Source organism: Pyxicephalus adspersus, chromosome 8, assembly GCF_032062135.1.
Source record: "Pyxicephalus adspersus chromosome 8, UCB_Pads_2.0, whole genome shotgun sequence".
NCBI classification, from domain to species: Eukaryota; Metazoa; Chordata; class Amphibia; order Anura; family Pyxicephalidae; genus Pyxicephalus; species Pyxicephalus adspersus.
Window position 1 is genome coordinate 45,662,959 of NC_092865.1, and position 16,963 is coordinate 45,679,921.

Below are 16,963 nucleotides of genomic sequence, written 5' to 3' on the forward strand. Positions count from 1 at the left end.
GAGATCAACTGTGTGACAGTAACAAAGGATGAAAAACGTAGATGGTGAGCACGTGGTCACGATTTCCAATTTCCAATGGCTAACATTGTGTAGGTGTATTATACAAAAATGTGTCGTCCACTTACATATTCATTAAATGTTCCATGTATTTAAATATCCCTAGTATCGGGGGAACTTGGCAGTCCAGCAACATACAGAACTGAGCAATGCCAGTCCTCATATGGGCAGAGCATAGGAAGACAACCAGGCCTGAAGCTGAATAAAGAGGCCGAAGTGTGGTCAGAGGGGTTGAAGGCAGGCGGCAGACCAAAGCATAATGCAATGTACAATCCAATGTGCAATGCCAGAAGAGCAAATATAACTATTTGAGGAAAAAGCATAGCAAAGAAACCAGTTTAGCAAGCACTGGCTGGTAGTTTTGAGTTTAGGTTGTTAATAGGGTTTAGGAGTTATCTTCAAAGTACACAGTAATGACTACCAAAGAGTGAAAGTTTAAGGTGGTACATGAAATGTGTCTCTATATAAGCTCACTGTGATGCACTCCAATGTTTTGGGCAGGATCAGATGTGTGGCTCTCACACTGTAGCACCGATTAGTGCATATAGTACAACATCTTTCAAACCTCATAATCCTTTTTTGAATGTCCTTTTTGGAGTCTTACCTGGGGTGTTCTCCCCTCCTCGTGTGCCATGGTCTTTTCCTCCACTTTTTGTGCTTATTGCTACACCAGGTTAAACTGCAACAACGTTCTTTGATATTGGTGGTATGTATTATACAATTGTTTATTATATAAAAGTATTTGTGTGAATAATTGAAACAAAACTAATACCAGTTTTTTTTTAATTTTATTATGTTCCATGTTCCAATTCTTTGTATTATGTTATAGTGCTGCCATACCTAATACCTGTATAAATTGAATCCCAGAGGAAGCGGATTTTATCTGCGAAACGCGTCAGATTATTACAGCTTACCTTTTTACATGTACTAACCTAGGTGATGTGGTTTGGTGTAGCACTATGTTTTTTATTGTATATCAGCTGCCTCTTTTTGTTATAGAGGTAATACAGATTTTTGTGTGTAGTTTGTTACAATATATTTTGTAATAATAAAGTTCTTTGATTTTACATAATTTACTTGATGAGATATACACTGCCTTAAAAGTCCCATGTACAAATATTTTTTCCTATTATCCTAAATTAGAGATGTTGGGAGTTTGTGTAGTCTATGAGATCTGACAATTAACATTTTTGCTATCTAAAAAAAATGTCCAATCTTATACAGTATGCATTTTGTAGCTGTTTGTAGTTCTGGTCTGAAAACTTAGAATTATTTAACATATTCTGAAAGCCATCCAGCCAACAAGCAGAATCTGTGCCTGATCTTGTGCTGGAAGACAAACAAACAACAGATACAAGATATACTTTGTAAACCTTCGTTGGAGCTAAAATTGGCTCCACATTTGGACTTGATAATGAAGATGGGGCCAAAAAGAAACCAAGAGATCCAAAAATGAGAAATGGTGTAGATAAAATGTGTTCACCAGTTCAAAAAGGACATTGTGGAATTGGAGAGAGTGCAGAGAAGGGCAACTAAACTAATAAAAGGAATGGAGGAGCTCAGCTATGAGGAGAGATTAGCTGAACTGAATCTATTCTCCCTTGAGAAGAGACGTTTATGATCACCCTGTATAAATATATAAATGGTCCATATAGAGAACTCTCCTCTGGAATATTTCCCGTAAGGTCATTACAAAGAACAGGAGGGCACTCTTTGGGTCTGGAGGAAAAGAAGTGTGCGCTCCGGATAAGGAAGGGATTCTTCACTGTAAGGTCTGTGAAAATGTGGAATCAGCTCCCTTAGGAAGTAGTTTCAGCAACTACTATAGATTGCTTTAGGAAAAAGCTGGATGATCTAAAAGCACAGAATATACTGGGAAAAGTTTAAAGTAAACTGGTTTAAAGTAAAAAATAACAGTGACCGTTGACCCGGGGAACATCCGGTTATCTCAAGAATTTTTTTCCCCTGTTGGAGCAAATTGTACCAGGGTTTTTTTTTGCCTTCCTCTGGACCAACTATGTCTATAGGGTTTTATATCTGGTATATGTTTATTTTCCTAGCGGTTGAACTTGATGGACTTATGTCTTTTTTCAACCTAACCTGCTATGTAACTATGTAATAATATTAATAATAAATAATATAGAATGTGTCATGTTATCAGAGAGACTGCTATGTTACTAGAAACCAGAGAGGCTGCCATATTACTGTAGAATGTGTCTAGTTATTTGAAATTATTACCAAACTAGAACATTTTTACTGGTACTAGGGAGGGAGACTGACATGTTCTTCTAGAGGGTGTATTATCACAAGGACGTGTGACATATCACCATAAAATAGCTATATTGTAAGAGAGACTGCCATGTTACTGTTGTATGACAGTGACACAGGAGGAGGAGAGGACCCTGCCCGGAAGAGCTTGCAATCTATGAGGTGGATGTTACAATGTAATGTGCCATATTACCAAAAAGAGACTGCAATGTTACTATAGAAGATGCCATTTAACTATAGAAGGTTCCGCGTTACTACACATGATGCCATGTCACTATAGAAGATGCCATAAAGGTGCCATGTTAATATAGAAGGTGTCCTTTTACTATAGAAGGTGCCATGTTACTCCAAAAGGTGCCATGGTAATATGGAAGGTGCCATGCTAGTATAGAAGGTGCCATGTTACTCCAAAAGGTGCCATGGTAATATGGAAGGTGCCATGCTAGTATAGAAGGTGCCATGTTACTCCAAAAGGTGCCATGGTAATATGGAAGGTGCCATGCTAGTATAGAAGGTGCCATGTTACTCTGAAAGGTGCCATGCTAGTATACAAGGTGCCATGTTATACAGAAGGTGCTACGTTACTATAGAAGGTGCCATGTTGCATGAGATTTGCCATGGTATTATCACCATGTTACCAGAAGGACAGTAATTACCTTCCAGTAATATAGTAGTCTCGGTGGTAACAAGACACTGTCTATAGGAAATTGATCTTCCTTCAGGTTATCTTTTTGTGATGAAAGAGCCATTTATGACTTGTGAAATCATCATAAACTTGGATGATTCATCGTTATTGTTGCTGATTTATTGTAAGGAGGAAATTGCTTCCGCTTTACATCACAAAGATCTACAAACACAACCGACTAACCTGCCCGGGTACACAGAAAATTTGCTGTTCCCGTCACTGTAAAAGGTGTCACTTTATGTCAACACTGGAAAGTAAATTTAATCTGCACACCCTGCAATTTACCCTTTCCAAATTGGATTTTGATGTCATATTTTCTGGGAGATTTCCTGTTATTTCCTGTTGTGCCTGTCAGGAAGTAAAGGAAAATTTACCCAAACATATGCAGGCAGCGCACACAAGCTGTCAGGGGTTTTAACCCTTTCCTTTGATTTGACCAAAGGAAAAACTTGAATTCTGGCAAACAGCTAAATCTAATTAAACCATAAGTGAGCTATTGTACTGGACAAAAGATTTGTAATTTTGTTCAGCCAGTCAGGCAATGCAGGAAGTCCTGCCAGAGTACACAGTTGGGTCCTGGTCCTTGATCACATGTCTCAGGGAGATTCTTTTATCTTCCTTTCCTTCCCCCACCCAAAAATTTTGTATACAGAATTTACTACAAAGGCAAGGGAAGCTTACCGAGGCCCTCTAGCTCTTTGGCCACCAGTGCCACCACTAAAAAAAAAATATTTATTCTTGTGCTGCACAATACATTATTCCCATTCCTGATGTTAAGATGTCCATCAATATCCAATGATGGGAATTATGAGACTTCCAGCAATGGGAGTTCATTAATTGCAATTGATTGACCTCCAATGAAGGAAGTCCAGCAACTGGAATCAATTGACCTCCAATGATGGAGACCAACAATCGGAATCTTTCGGCCTCGAACAATAGGAGCCCATCAATTGCAATTTATTGACCTACAATGATGAGAATCCATCAATTGGAATCCATTGACTTCCAACAATGAGAGTCCCTCAATGTCCCTCTATAGACCTCCAATGATGAGAGCCCATCAATTGTAATCTTTTGGCCTTCAATGATGAGGTACTGTCAATTGCTGTAATGCACAGAGAGACATGACCACCAGGGGGTGTTACGGCTTGCACTGAGGTGGTGTGAGCCCTGAGAAGGGCCAAGGCGCAGAGTCTAAGCAGTAACCAGGTTTTCTCCAGAGCATCTGATGGTGAGGATGATGAGCCGCTGGTTACTGCCAGGTTGCGGTCCTTGGGCACACCAAGGTGGGCAAAACACAGTACCAAATTACAAAGCAGATTGATAGTGGAGGAAGGCCGGGGTTGAGGCAGGCAGCAAGCAAGAGAGGTTGAGTCACACACCAGGGGTCAATAGCCATGGATTCAGGAGACAGACACTAGTGACACAGGGGCCACTGCGAGCACAGGGAACACAGGAGACACTGGAAGCAACAGGAGGCAACAGGAGACTCAGTGATAACCACAGACAGACAGGAACAGTGGAACAGCACAGGGAAGTTGGCTGGGAACCAACAGACTGGACAGTGAGGGGTTAACGCAGGAGCTGGACAGAGGAAACTCTGAATTAGGCACCAGGTGAACAGGAACTCAGAACTAGGGGCTCGCAGAACTAGGGGCTCGGTACAATGGAGACACGTTGCACGGACACAAAGTGCAGTGTGTGAGCTAGCTAAATAGCCAGGGCTGGTCAAAAGGTTATTTTCTGATTGGCCAGCCTTTTAGACTGAATTGATAAAGCTTGGAAACAGAGGCACGCACAGCATCAGAACTGCGATTTAAAGAGGACGAGGTAAGTGTGACAAGTGCAATATATCGAATTCCAATGTTGGGAGCCCGTCAATTTCAATCTTTTGACCTTCAATGATGGCTGTCCATCTGTTGTAATCTATTGATCTGCTACAACTGTAGTACAATAGTTAATCTGTTGGAATCTATTGGCCTCCAATTATGAGAGTCAATCAATTGCAATCGATTGACCTTTAATGATGGGACACTGTCAATTGCAATCTATTGACCTCCAGTGATGGGAGTCCATCCATTGGAATCTATTGACCTCCAACGATGAGAATCCATCAATTGGAATCTTTTGACTTTCAACAATGGGAGTCTATTTTATAGATTTATCTTCTCAACCAAAGCAGCAATATTCAAACCAATGTGAGCACTTAGAGGTTTTGGCTAGTGCTTAGTAAAATACATTGGAAAAGCAATGACAAGCCCCTGACCCCATACTCATGCTCCATGAAATAGAGAATGAACAGTTGCCTGGGGCATTTATTGATGAGATATTTACCCCACATCAACTACTCTAGGTTCTCAATTTTGGTTGAAAAATAGGTGGAAACTTTTCATAGGTTTATGAGTCTTCCTACCCCATCCCACTCTGTAAACTTGTTACCCAGTGTTGCAATGTTAGGTTCCAAAATTCTCCAACTTTCCAAATGGGAATACAAATTTCAATGCACATAGATGTTATGGGTGGGCCAATAGCTTCATCAAGCAGGTCCCAAAAATGGCACCAATACACATCCATTAGTAAACTGACGCCTTGTACGCTACAACCAAGTATGCCAGGCAATCACAATGTATGTACATTAAACACTATTCGCTCTAGCCACATTACCAAATCTAGATGATAAATTCCTATTATACAATAAGATTTAGAAAGTATCCATGTACAACCCTCACACTTTAGAGGTTTATAATGTATATTGAACATCTTGTTAGTAAAATAGAATACAAAGCTGTAAATTCATATTTGCTCATAATTGTACCGCCTGGGGCAGATCTTTGACCAGACTTAGAACTGGATTTTCAAGGGGATCCCTAAATAGGAGCCTAGCGCCCAGGGATTTTCAGGGGTTGGGGGAGACAATCACACCCTTCATATTCCTGCAGTAAACCAGAGAAATAGCACATGATAGTCCTGTAGGCAGTTAGTGTCTTATGGGGCGAATACAAGGGTTGAAGGAATGGGGGGTCAATGCTGCCACCTTGCCCAGGGCCCTGTTCTTCATGAATCTCTGACCCGACTGTGGACTGCTTTGTCAGGTAGGGCAATTGAGAATGATCTAACTCATGTGTGTATTTAGCTAGAATTAGCCCTTTTTGCACCTGTACCAGTATATTATATTTTGGGTGCCTGTACATAATTGTGACGTTGGATCTGTATTCACAGTAACTTCTTATCAGTGTACAAGATGTCACAATCCTCCTCTCACAGACCTGTTATTCAATCTTTTCAGGTTCCTTGTAGCAACAAGTGCTGGTGAGAAGTTCTCGATCACATGACCCCGGGGACATTCCTGAGCTTTACCTGGGGCTTCAGGTAACAGGTGGAGGGGTGGGACGGTACCATAACCTGGGCTGCTCCACCCCGCTCACTTTCCTTTAAATACTATTTGGATGTTTTGCAGGGACTGAAGTCAGCATGAAGTTTGTTCTGTGCCTCCTGGTGCCTTTTCTGGTGGAACTCACACTTATTTATGGGGAAACTCAGACAGGTAAGATCTCAGCTCTATAAAAAAATACTTTGTTTCATTTTCTGGTACAAACTTTGCTCAGTCAACTTTAAAACTTTGGTGAGAAACTCTGCATGTAGCTTTGGCTTTGTTGATGATATTTTACCTGTTACCTTTCATTCTTTTTGATACTGGGGCTGGGTGAGCTGCTGAGGAGAGAAATTCTTTTAGGAAAGTTCACAGGGGTGACACTTGGATGGCTCCCTGCATAAATGAGGGGTATTGTATACCAAGGGTTCATCTATGGGTCATTTAGGGTGCATTTATTATGATTAAGGGGTGTTTGAAATGTACATTAGAAAATAATTCCATATAAAACCTTTGTTAATAAATAAATATCAGGAATCAATCAAATACAAGAAGATTGGGAAACGTAGATACACAGCTACAAACTCTGAACATTTCTTTCTGTGAGCAAATCATCTGTTGTGTAACCACAGAATAATATTAATGATAATGTCATACGAAAAGGTTGGGGTTACAGCTTTAGAAATGTATTGCCTTTTTCATTGTAATACATCAAATATCAAAATGTATCAAGTTTGAAAGCAAACCAATGTTGTCCGCCTCTACAGAGAAAATGTAATAATCATTATGTCAGGCTGCAATGCCTCTGGATATTATGTAAAGGGATTCCGCATGAATGGGATGACTAGTGAAGGCTATGGGAGTTGAATATTAATATTATTAATAATATTATTAAACTTTATTTATATAGCGTCAACATATTGGGCAGCGCAGTACATTAGATGTGAGTTGCAAATGACAGACAAATACCAGCAATGACACCAGAGGAGGGGAGGAAGTTATTCTGTAATGATCTGTTGATTGATAAGAAGATTGTTAGCCAAAGAAGGATCGAGTTGACTAGTTTGATTCTTTGTTTCATTTGTTTAGTTTATTCCATACAAATATTTACTGATCTATTATCACACTACAATCCATGCATGGTCCAGTAGGAGAAAACTGTGGTGCAGATAGACATATGTGCACATGCTCCACAATGTAAATGAACAGAAATCATGGTTACATAGTCAGGTTGAAAAAACTCCATCAAGTTCAATCACTGGGGAAATAATAATATCCCAGATAAAACCCTATAGACATAGATGATCCAGAGGAAGGCAAATAAACCCTGGTTCAATTTGCTCCAGTAGGGGAAACACATTCCTTCCGTGTCCCATGAGGCAATCAGATGTTCGTGGATCAGCAGTCTCTGTTGTCTTTACATTAAAGCTGTAATACTCGGTTATATTCTGTGCTTCTGGAAATCATTCAGCTTTTTAGTAAAGCAATCCATAGAATAATCAATGGAGAGATCTCAAAAACCTAGCAGAAAAATTGTATGCCGGTGGAAATTTAGGATGTGATCAATCTGGGTTCTTCCTTGCTCAACACTGATCACCTTTGGTAAAAAAAAGTGGAAAATTGATTTGTGGACAAATGGACCTCTTGAATGGAAAGACCGACCAGTGTATGGCCAGTTTTACTCTAGCTTGGAATTGTTGCAAAATATGTAAGCATTAGCTGCATGAATACTGATAAAAGGAAGGTCAATTTGTGCCAGAAACAAACCTCGCCAGTCCTATAATATATAATCAATTTTCCAATTACAGTATAATATTTTTATTATGTATGTGATGTTAGATTGCTTTGTATGATTTAATGAATGAGTACATTGTACATTTATCACAATTGTGGGTCTCCTGGGTATAGAAGTTATCATATAGCTCATGTATGATACCCATAGGCATGGTGCTCAATAACACTTTGACCCCTGGTTCAGTAAGGACACAATAGTCTCAATACTATCAATAAACATAAAATGTTGCTCCTGAGTGAACCTGGGCCATGGGTGAATGTCTGACTGTCCTGTAATGTCTGTGTAAAGCTTAAGGATGGTGATATAATGCATAGATACACAAGAAATCATAAGAAATTGGGAGCACACCTATCAAGTTATCTGTAACAGATGGAGACATTAAAAAACATCACTTAATTAAATTAGTAGTAGATTGGTTACAATTACCTTGACCTGTTCTGTAATGTTGGAGACATTTGGAGATTATCTGAGTGACTTCAGCTGCAATGAGTTTGAGGAACAGAGAATCTCAAAATGGAATCGTACAAGTTGGCACACAGCAAACAATTCTCATAAAAGTTTATTCCGAAGTGTTTATTACAGATGTTTTATTACAGTTGTTATATAATAAAAACTTTTATGGTGGTTTGCAATGTGCCATTTTATAACATTTCAATCTCTATCTTTCGATCTCTATTTTGTTATAAAGCTAACTTTGATTGTGGGATTGGCTTCATTGCCACATGTTGTCCTTGTCCAAAATCTTCACCACACTGCACTCGAAATAATGTCCATTTTACTTAAGATAGATCTTTTTTTTTTCTCCTTCACAAGCAGCACATTCCCTAATGATGTCCCCATAGCAGATTTGGGATCACTATCTCTCTGCTTAATTATTGTCACTGTGACAGAATGTGATTGGAATCCCTCAAAATGAGCCCTGGAAAGCAGTAAAAACCTGCCAAGTTTTTATAGCTTTCTGCTACAGGAGCATGTAAGATTCTCTTAACCTGAAGGATCCATTTATTAGTATTTAGAAAAAGTTCCCCCAACTTTCACCAATTTTTTTGTTATTTTAAGATACAATTAAAAAATGTGTGAATCTTGGGTGAAAAAAACTGACATAGATCCAGTAGTATCCAAATTAGGTTGGAAGGAAATTCAATACATAACATGGAACTTGTTCCACTGTTCTATTGCTTGAGTTGTAAATTGTGTGTCATGGTGTGTTATTCACATGACATCACTGTGTTTATATTTAACAATTCTTAAGGTTACATATTTTGTTATATTTGTGTGGGGTTTTATAAGTGCTGCACTTTGTTACATCATCAGCAGCTTCAGGTGATTGCAGTTAATCTCGGGTGAATCTGTGAGCTTGTTTCCAATATACAGATGGCAAACATAACGTGCTGTAACCGACAAAGATCACTTTTTGGCGTCTGTCCATCATTCAGATATTTGCAGTGAGGAACACCCTGAATGCCCTTGATGCATTGTAGGAAGAGTGATTAATTATGACAATCATTTTATTATACATATACACAATCTGATACATACATATGGTGTCCGCTGCTGATTGTGTAACACAGCTATTACAGTACACGGCCAGGGCTACATTGTCAGAAATGGAGCCTGTAGGCACAAACATGAGCCCCCGAGCCTCCTCTACTACTAGGATCTCTCCATCTACATTTTTTTTAAATATTGAGGGAAAATATTCATATATCAGATGAAAATTGCCAAAAGCAATTCAGGGAAGAGCTGCCTCCCTCTATCTTCCACCTTTAGGCACATGCCAACCATGCCCAATAGTAACTCTAACCCAGCAATGTGTCCCACAGATAAATGGATTTGTGGTCACGTGGCTATCACACTGATAGAAGCTTGTTGGACATTCCATTCCAAATCCATGGCCATTATTATTTCCCCCTCCCCTTTGTGGCCATCATTAAAAATTACTCCTGACCCTCCATAACCATGGATATGGAGTTGCCCACCATAACGTCCTCTACACTTTTGCGAAGCCTTCTAAAAGATTATGTAGGGTGTCTGTGGGAATTTCACCCGATAAGTGAGGTCAGGTACTGATGTTGGAGGAGAAGATCTGGCTCAACATTCCAATTCATCCTAAAGGTGTTCAGAACGGTTGAGGTCAGGGCTCTGTGCAGGACACTCAAGTTCCTCCACACAAAACTGGGAACACTGTGTCTTTATGGAGCTGGCTTTGTAACTTGGAGAACAGTCATGGGGGCAGAAAAGGGAACCCTTTACTGGAGACACCTGAAATCTATCATTGGATGGATCACTATACTCTTGACTAATGGTCCATAGAAGCCACCATTTCCCCATAGGAGTGAGAAGAGTAAAGACCAGGACTGTCCTGATGGAAGATACATCTATTGTGTCATCTATCCACTGTTTCCCATAATTCTCTATTACTTAGATTCTTGTTCTGGTAGCACATTCAGGATCAAACTTTGATTTCCATAAATGTAATTTTTTTACACGCGGGGTTTGTTCAGCAGCCTTTTCCAGTAGCAATATCAGTCAGTGCCAAATCCATGGCCAGTGATGGCTCTATGAATCCCATTAAGTTACATGTATTTGTACACAGAACATCCTAGGTGGTGCTGGCTGTACTATCTAACTAATGGCACTTCCTTTCTTTCAGAAAAACCTGGGAAATGCCCCCCTCCCGAGGAGCTGTCATTAGGGGTTTGCTTTAAGTTGTGCAGCTCCGATGAAAAATGCACAGGAAACCAGAAATGCTGCAAAACGGGCTGTGATGGCTACCAGTGCCAGATGCCAGTGGGTGAGTATTGCACTGCTACACCTAGAACTAAATGAATGAAAGGAATATCCTGTGCATGTAAACCCAACTGCTATACAATACTATTGTCATTTCCAGAAAACATGTCCAGAATTTTCTTAAAATAACCCCTGGACATCCTGCCATGAGGGTCCTTGTTTGGGAACTTCCTGTTATAGGATGACAACTCTATATCCATGTCCCTCAGGCCTGATTCTGGGTTGTCACCATGCAACATGGGGGTTTCTGATGGAGGAGTTGTTTCTAAACTCCACCACCCCCCTCAGGAAATGTCATTAGTGGTGGAATGTAGAAAGGAAGAGATGAGCTTGTCAGTCTGCTTCTCTGTCCAATCAAAGGCTAGGGGAGGGACAAGACCTGTGTGACTGTACAGAAATCCCAGGTCTCCTACCCTCCTAGTCAGGTCTGCAGGTGGCAGAGTACAGTTCAGGAGAAACAATGGATTCCAAAACTGTCTTGCCCAATGTGCTAAGTGACAAATGGTGGTCAGCAACTGTAACTGTAATATTATGACTTGGGGGGGGGGGGGCTTCTGATGATCTGACCCCTCTCACCCATCCTTTATATTACATTTATATATTCAGCTTTGTTCATGAATAATCACAAAGGATTTAAATAAACCACCTAATCCACTACAATGACTCACAACTGAGGAGTCCACCCAGAAGGGGAATTTTAGTTTTTGGCAGATGCTGTGAAGGTAAAGAGGAGCACCAGGAAAATTTAGTAGAATGATGATAGCACCGGGATCTGTCTGTCTATGAGTCTGCTGAAAGTCCATATTAGATTCCTATGAATATTCAGTTAGGAGGAGCAGCATCAGCTCTGTGAGGTCCATTGAGCGGGAATCACATGGCTCTGTTTATAAATAAAGGGTTATGCATAGGGTTATGGTTAGTACAAGGGAAAGGATTACCATTAATGTTAGATTGGAGGTCTATCTATATCCATAGGATAAGAGCTTAGGGGAGGTCACGGGGTAATACAAGGGTGAGGGTTACCTATAGCTAGGGTAGGCAGTATGGTTAGTGTTAAGGTTACCAGTAGGGTGCCGGTTACCTATGGGGTTACTGTTAGAACAAGAAAATTTTTAGAATGATGATCACCACAAGGGTATGGGTTCCCCATAGGGTGAGAGTCAGCATTAGGGTAATGGTTACCTATATGGTATCGTGAGATATAACATGAGAATTAGCACTAAAGTAAGCATTTCCTAAAAATTAAGGGTTAGCATTAGGGAAAAGGTTACTTACAGGTTCACTATGGATAGGATATGATTAGGGTTTTCCTTTGGAGTTTAGGTTAGTACTAGGGCACTCACTTCTTATTTACTAAGGATTAGCATTAAAGGTTATACAGGTTTAGGTTCATGCTAGGTTATTGGTTACCTGTAGGGTTGGTAGCATGGTAGGGGTTTTCTATAGGGTTAAGTTTGGGTTACCTGCCAGGTTAGCAGTAGTGTTACAGTAACTGATTTACTACTGCTACTAACACAAGGTCAAGTTTACCTATACGGTGAAGGCTAATGCTATGGTAAGGATTATTCTTAAGGTCAATGGTTAAGTAAGGATTATCTATTGGGGTAGCACTAGAGTTAGAATAACCAATTTGGCTAAGGTCTGTAACACACTAGGTCATATAGAGTAGGAATTGGTACTAGGGTAAGCATTTCCTATATGGTAAGGGTTAGCAGTTCAATGCTAGTTAAAGGATTACCTATGGGGTTAGGTCATATAGAGTAGGAATTGGTACTAGGGTAAGCATTTCCTATATGGTAAGGGTTAGCAGTTCAATGCTAGTTAAAGGATTACCTATGGGGTTAGCAGTAGAGCAGGGGTTCTAAAGGTTATTATTACTGTGGTTAGTGGTTGAGCAAGGTTTACCTACTGGGTTGGCTTTAGGATTACCTATTTGTTTAAAGTTTGCACTACAAACATCACGTAAAGGTTACCTATAGGGTTATAAGTAGGGTAAGGGTACCTATAGTTATGGTTAACAGTATGGTAAAGATTATCAGTATGGTTAATGGTTGAGTATGGGTTACCTATTGCGATAGCTCTAGCATCAGGGTTACTGATTGGGTTAAGGTTTGCACTATAAACACTGGTTGAAGGTAACCTTTAGGGTCAGGATTAGCACCGGGGTAACATTTTTTTCTATGATTAGGGTGGTCAGTAGAGGACAGAATTCCTATAGAATTATTGGTGGGGTAAGGGGTACTGAGAAGTGGCTCACATGGGGTTAATACCTAAATCTGCTTTCAGATAAGCCAGGAACCTGCCCTCCTGTTATACCTGTGAATGGGACGACCTGTGTCAAGACCACACCATGCCTATCTGACAGTAACTGCAATGACAATCAAAAGTGTTGCCCAACAGCGTGTAACATCACATCATGCCAGATACCGGTAAGTGGCCACTTAGGGAGATTTCATTTGTTTTGTATAGATATAGCTCTGACATATACAGCAGTGCTGTAAAGAGAACACTGAGCCAGTCCCATCAGTCTCTGTACAGTGGAGCTGACACTCTAATGTCCCCCCACACACTATTATTATAGACATTTCATTGTGGGAGGGGCAGAGACACAAACTACTGAGGGTAAATTTCATCATGGGAGAGGTACTAATATTAAATACTGGGAAAAACATGGAAAACAGAAAGGCCTCCATCTGTGTAATCTCCTTTAAATTACTGTTTCTATGAATTGTTTCTCCCAGCCTTACCTTTGTTTGATTCTCTATTCACTATTTGTTCTGTGTATTGGCGAGTTACCAGCATTCACTCTGCTATTTATTTCATTCTGTTGTGGGGAGGATTACAATGTTTGGGAAAAGTTGACCATCCTTTAATTCCTGGTAGCGGTGTCTGGGAAACGGGTGAGCCTTGAGCAAACAAACAAAAACTGTGTATGCAGTTATGTAATGGCAAGTTGGCATCTTCTGCTGCCTGCAGATTTCTTTGCTTGCCTTCCATAAGGTGACGACATAAGCTGGAGGGTCCTTAAAGGGTACCTGTCACACATAATTCAGTCTCGGCATATGTTAGAGCACACATACATATAAATATTCTGTGAATGCAAGGACAGGGGCTTTACCCCTCCTCCTGAGCCTTCCTATTGGTCAGAGATTTTACACCTCACATGATAGGACCAATGGGAAAACTTGTTTTGTGCCAAGCTCAACTTGAACTGCAAAAGTCAATATTTGCCTTGGCATTCAGCTGCTTTGTTCTCTTCTGACATTCATCTTCCACTGAAGAATTTACAATTTTATTTATTCCTGTACCCAAGTAATCACTAAAAAGCTTCCTATTGGTTGGTTATGCCAAGGATTATCCTGTTCTTTCTGCAACAGTGACAGCTTGGGTGGGGTGCAGATGGTCACCCTTGTCACTCAGCAGTCACTTGTATAAGAGAAAGAGAGACTTTGGGGTCTGTTTATCAAAGCAGTGAATCTAACATTCACTGAAACATTCCTTGGTGGAGAATCAATAAACCCCATTGAAACACATGGACTTGCAGGATTCTCCACCAGGGAATGTTTCAGTGAATGTTAGATTCACTACACTATAAACAAACCCGTTTGTGTCCTCTGCCAAAAATATCTCCCTCCTAGTACTGTTATACTTTGGGGCTTCAGATCCACTTTATTATCTTTTTCACAAGAGCCGAGCAGAATTCAGATTATTCTTTTCCCTCTTTATATTTCAGGGAAAATGCTTTCAGCATAGCATTTTTATTTTTTTTATGTTGGGATGAAAGGATTCCACTACTCACTAAACACTGTTGAAATCTGCCCTCCATTTTCCACATTTTCTGCCATGATATTATGGGCTTGATTTATTAAAGCTCTTCAAGACTCGAAACTATCATTGGAGAACCTGGGTCATTCAGCAAATATGGAACGGATCTGGCCCAGGACTGAAAACATTTGCCAACTATAAGCAAATGATTATTAGAAAATTCATTCCAGGTTTGCTGGATCACCCAGGTTCTCCCATGATAGTCTATCTTCTCCAGTCTTGGAGAGCTTTGATAAATCAGGTCCGATGTTGGAATTTTCCAGCCGATTCTCACTTCTCTTTCTCTCTTCTAGGTATAATTCCTGGCCTGGGAACACTTTGCAGCTTTAAATGAAGGAGACAGAGGACGACCCATGTTATATCACATATATATCATTTTCGGTCCATTTGGACATTTCCCTATAAATGTAATATATTCGCAAAATAAAGACATCAGATGCCCACATAGTGTAAGATGTAGCCTGTGACATTACCTTCTGAGTGAAATTAGTTGTATTTATTGTTTGAAATATTTATAAAGGCTCTTTTACACCCAGCTGTGCTTTGCTTGCAGTTTTCATGTATTTGAACCCATTTTAAATGGGACACAAATTAGGGGAGCTCTAACCAGTTCTAGTGAGCGATCCTTAGCTTCATCATGGTTATTTATTAGGGAGAAATTCTCGGAAAAACATTAAAATATTTACTCTGACTTGATGACTATAGCTGGCTCTGTTGGAATGATGCAATTGCAGTTTAGTATATTGCTGCTTTAAAAATGTTTAGTAAAATATCCCTTTTCTCATGTCCTGGAATTTGGCCTAATTCTATTGGCTGAAGATGTGCTTGTCATTGTGGTTACACCAAATCCAAATTAAATTCTTTTTTTCTTGTGGGGTTTCTGTTATTCTGTCCAACCTTCCACATATGACACCACAGGCCTGGCACTAGGTGTTTGCACTGATAAAAAACTGCATTGAACAGCCCTTGATGCAGATACTTAGTCATTCAGTTTGCATCAAACATTGCTCATTTTCTTTTTTTCCTTGCACAACATTACTATGTTGTTTTTATCCTACCCCTCATCTTAAAGTGTACCTATACTCACAAAATCAACTTTAGCTTATGGATAACATAAGCCCAAGGTAGAATTATCTGAATACCCCCAGGTCTTTCCATCACCTAGGCGGTGAGGTGCAATCTGGGAAATGCCATCCTTGCTGGGAGTGTTTCTAATTCACTCCCACTGCCCTAATTATGCAGATTTTTTTCTTTCCTTGCCTGGGACTCATGTCACTGTGCGACTGCTCAGTCTGCAGCTGCTTCTTTTCAGCTTGTGAGCTCTCCGTGCAGAGTGCTCCAGCTAGTGAGGGAGGGGGAGTGGGTGGAGGATAAGGTCAGGAGAGGAAGAAAACATAAACTTGCCAGTCACAAGCTGGCCACTTCTAAACACTTCATAAATCATTATATTTTTCATGGATACAAGCTGACCCAGCCAGCGCCACCGGGAAAGACTGACATTTTGAAAGACTAGTTTTTGAGTTTAGCTCCTCTTTAGTGCTGCTCATTTCCTCCAACAACTTCCTGTCTACATGCACAACGCTGCTCTGTACAAACAATATATGCTGAAAAAGCAGCTTGTAGCCTCCACCAAATAAGCATGTGACAAAGTGACAACACAAAAACACAATTAAGGAACAGTTGTCACCCCATAACAAGAACTGCCTGAACAAGGACCGGTATTGTCAGGATTCAACGGAGACTATTTAAAAAAACACTGCAGATTTAAAATAACAATTTGTTTTTGTAATTGAAACAGGTATCTTCTATTTGATTGAGTTCTCCAAACAGATGTAATAGTAAACCTAATAGTTTGAGGAATAGTCCATTTTGTAGTTTCCTAAGCAAATGTCTAGGGCACCATCTAGTGGCGAGGTTGTGGATTGCACTCTGACTGTGGCGCCCAGGGGCAGTGGAGTTGGGTGCAGACAATGGACGTTGTGCAGATTCCACAAGAGCAGTATGGCAGTGGGGAAAAAGAAGGAAGGCTCCCTCCTCCCCGCAATGCTGGAGATAGCTGCTGGTAGTGAGGCTTCTGGCAGCTGTGAGGAAAGGGAGGAGGCTGAAGTTAGTGCAGAATAGGCAGCAGGTACTAGAGGAGAGATATATCCTGCAAGGAGTTGTGGAGTTGCAA

General features: G+C 40.3%; 1 protein-coding gene across 1 annotated transcript; it reads left to right on the forward strand.

The window, feature by feature from the left end:
* Nucleotides 1–6,310: 6,310 nt before the first annotated feature.
* LOC140336938 (carwaprin-a-like) lies at nt 6,311–15,662 on the forward strand. Its single transcript, XM_072420398.1, has 5 exons — nt 6,311–6,379; nt 6,468–6,554; nt 10,829–10,969; nt 13,252–13,394; nt 15,084–15,662. The coding sequence occupies exons 2-5, from the start codon at nt 6,482–6,484 to the stop codon at nt 15,087–15,089; spliced, it is 363 nt and encodes a 120-aa protein (XP_072276499.1). The 5' UTR covers nt 6,311–6,379; nt 6,468–6,481; the 3' UTR covers nt 15,090–15,662.
* Nucleotides 15,663–16,963: the final 1,301 nt, after the last annotated feature.

Excerpts from the sequence above, each read along its gene's own strand:
- LOC140336938 (XM_072420398.1), top strand. The coding sequence starts at position 6,482 with ATGAAGTTTGTTCTGTGCCTCCTGGTGCCTTTTCTGGTGGAACTCACA. Across the intron at positions 6,555-10,828 it reads TTATGGGGAAACTCAGACAG|AAAAACCTGGGAAATGCCCC; the intron begins GTAAGATCTCAG and ends CCTTTCTTTCAG. Across the intron at positions 10,970-13,251 it reads CCAGTGCCAGATGCCAGTGG|ATAAGCCAGGAACCTGCCCT; the intron begins GTGAGTATTGCA and ends ATCTGCTTTCAG.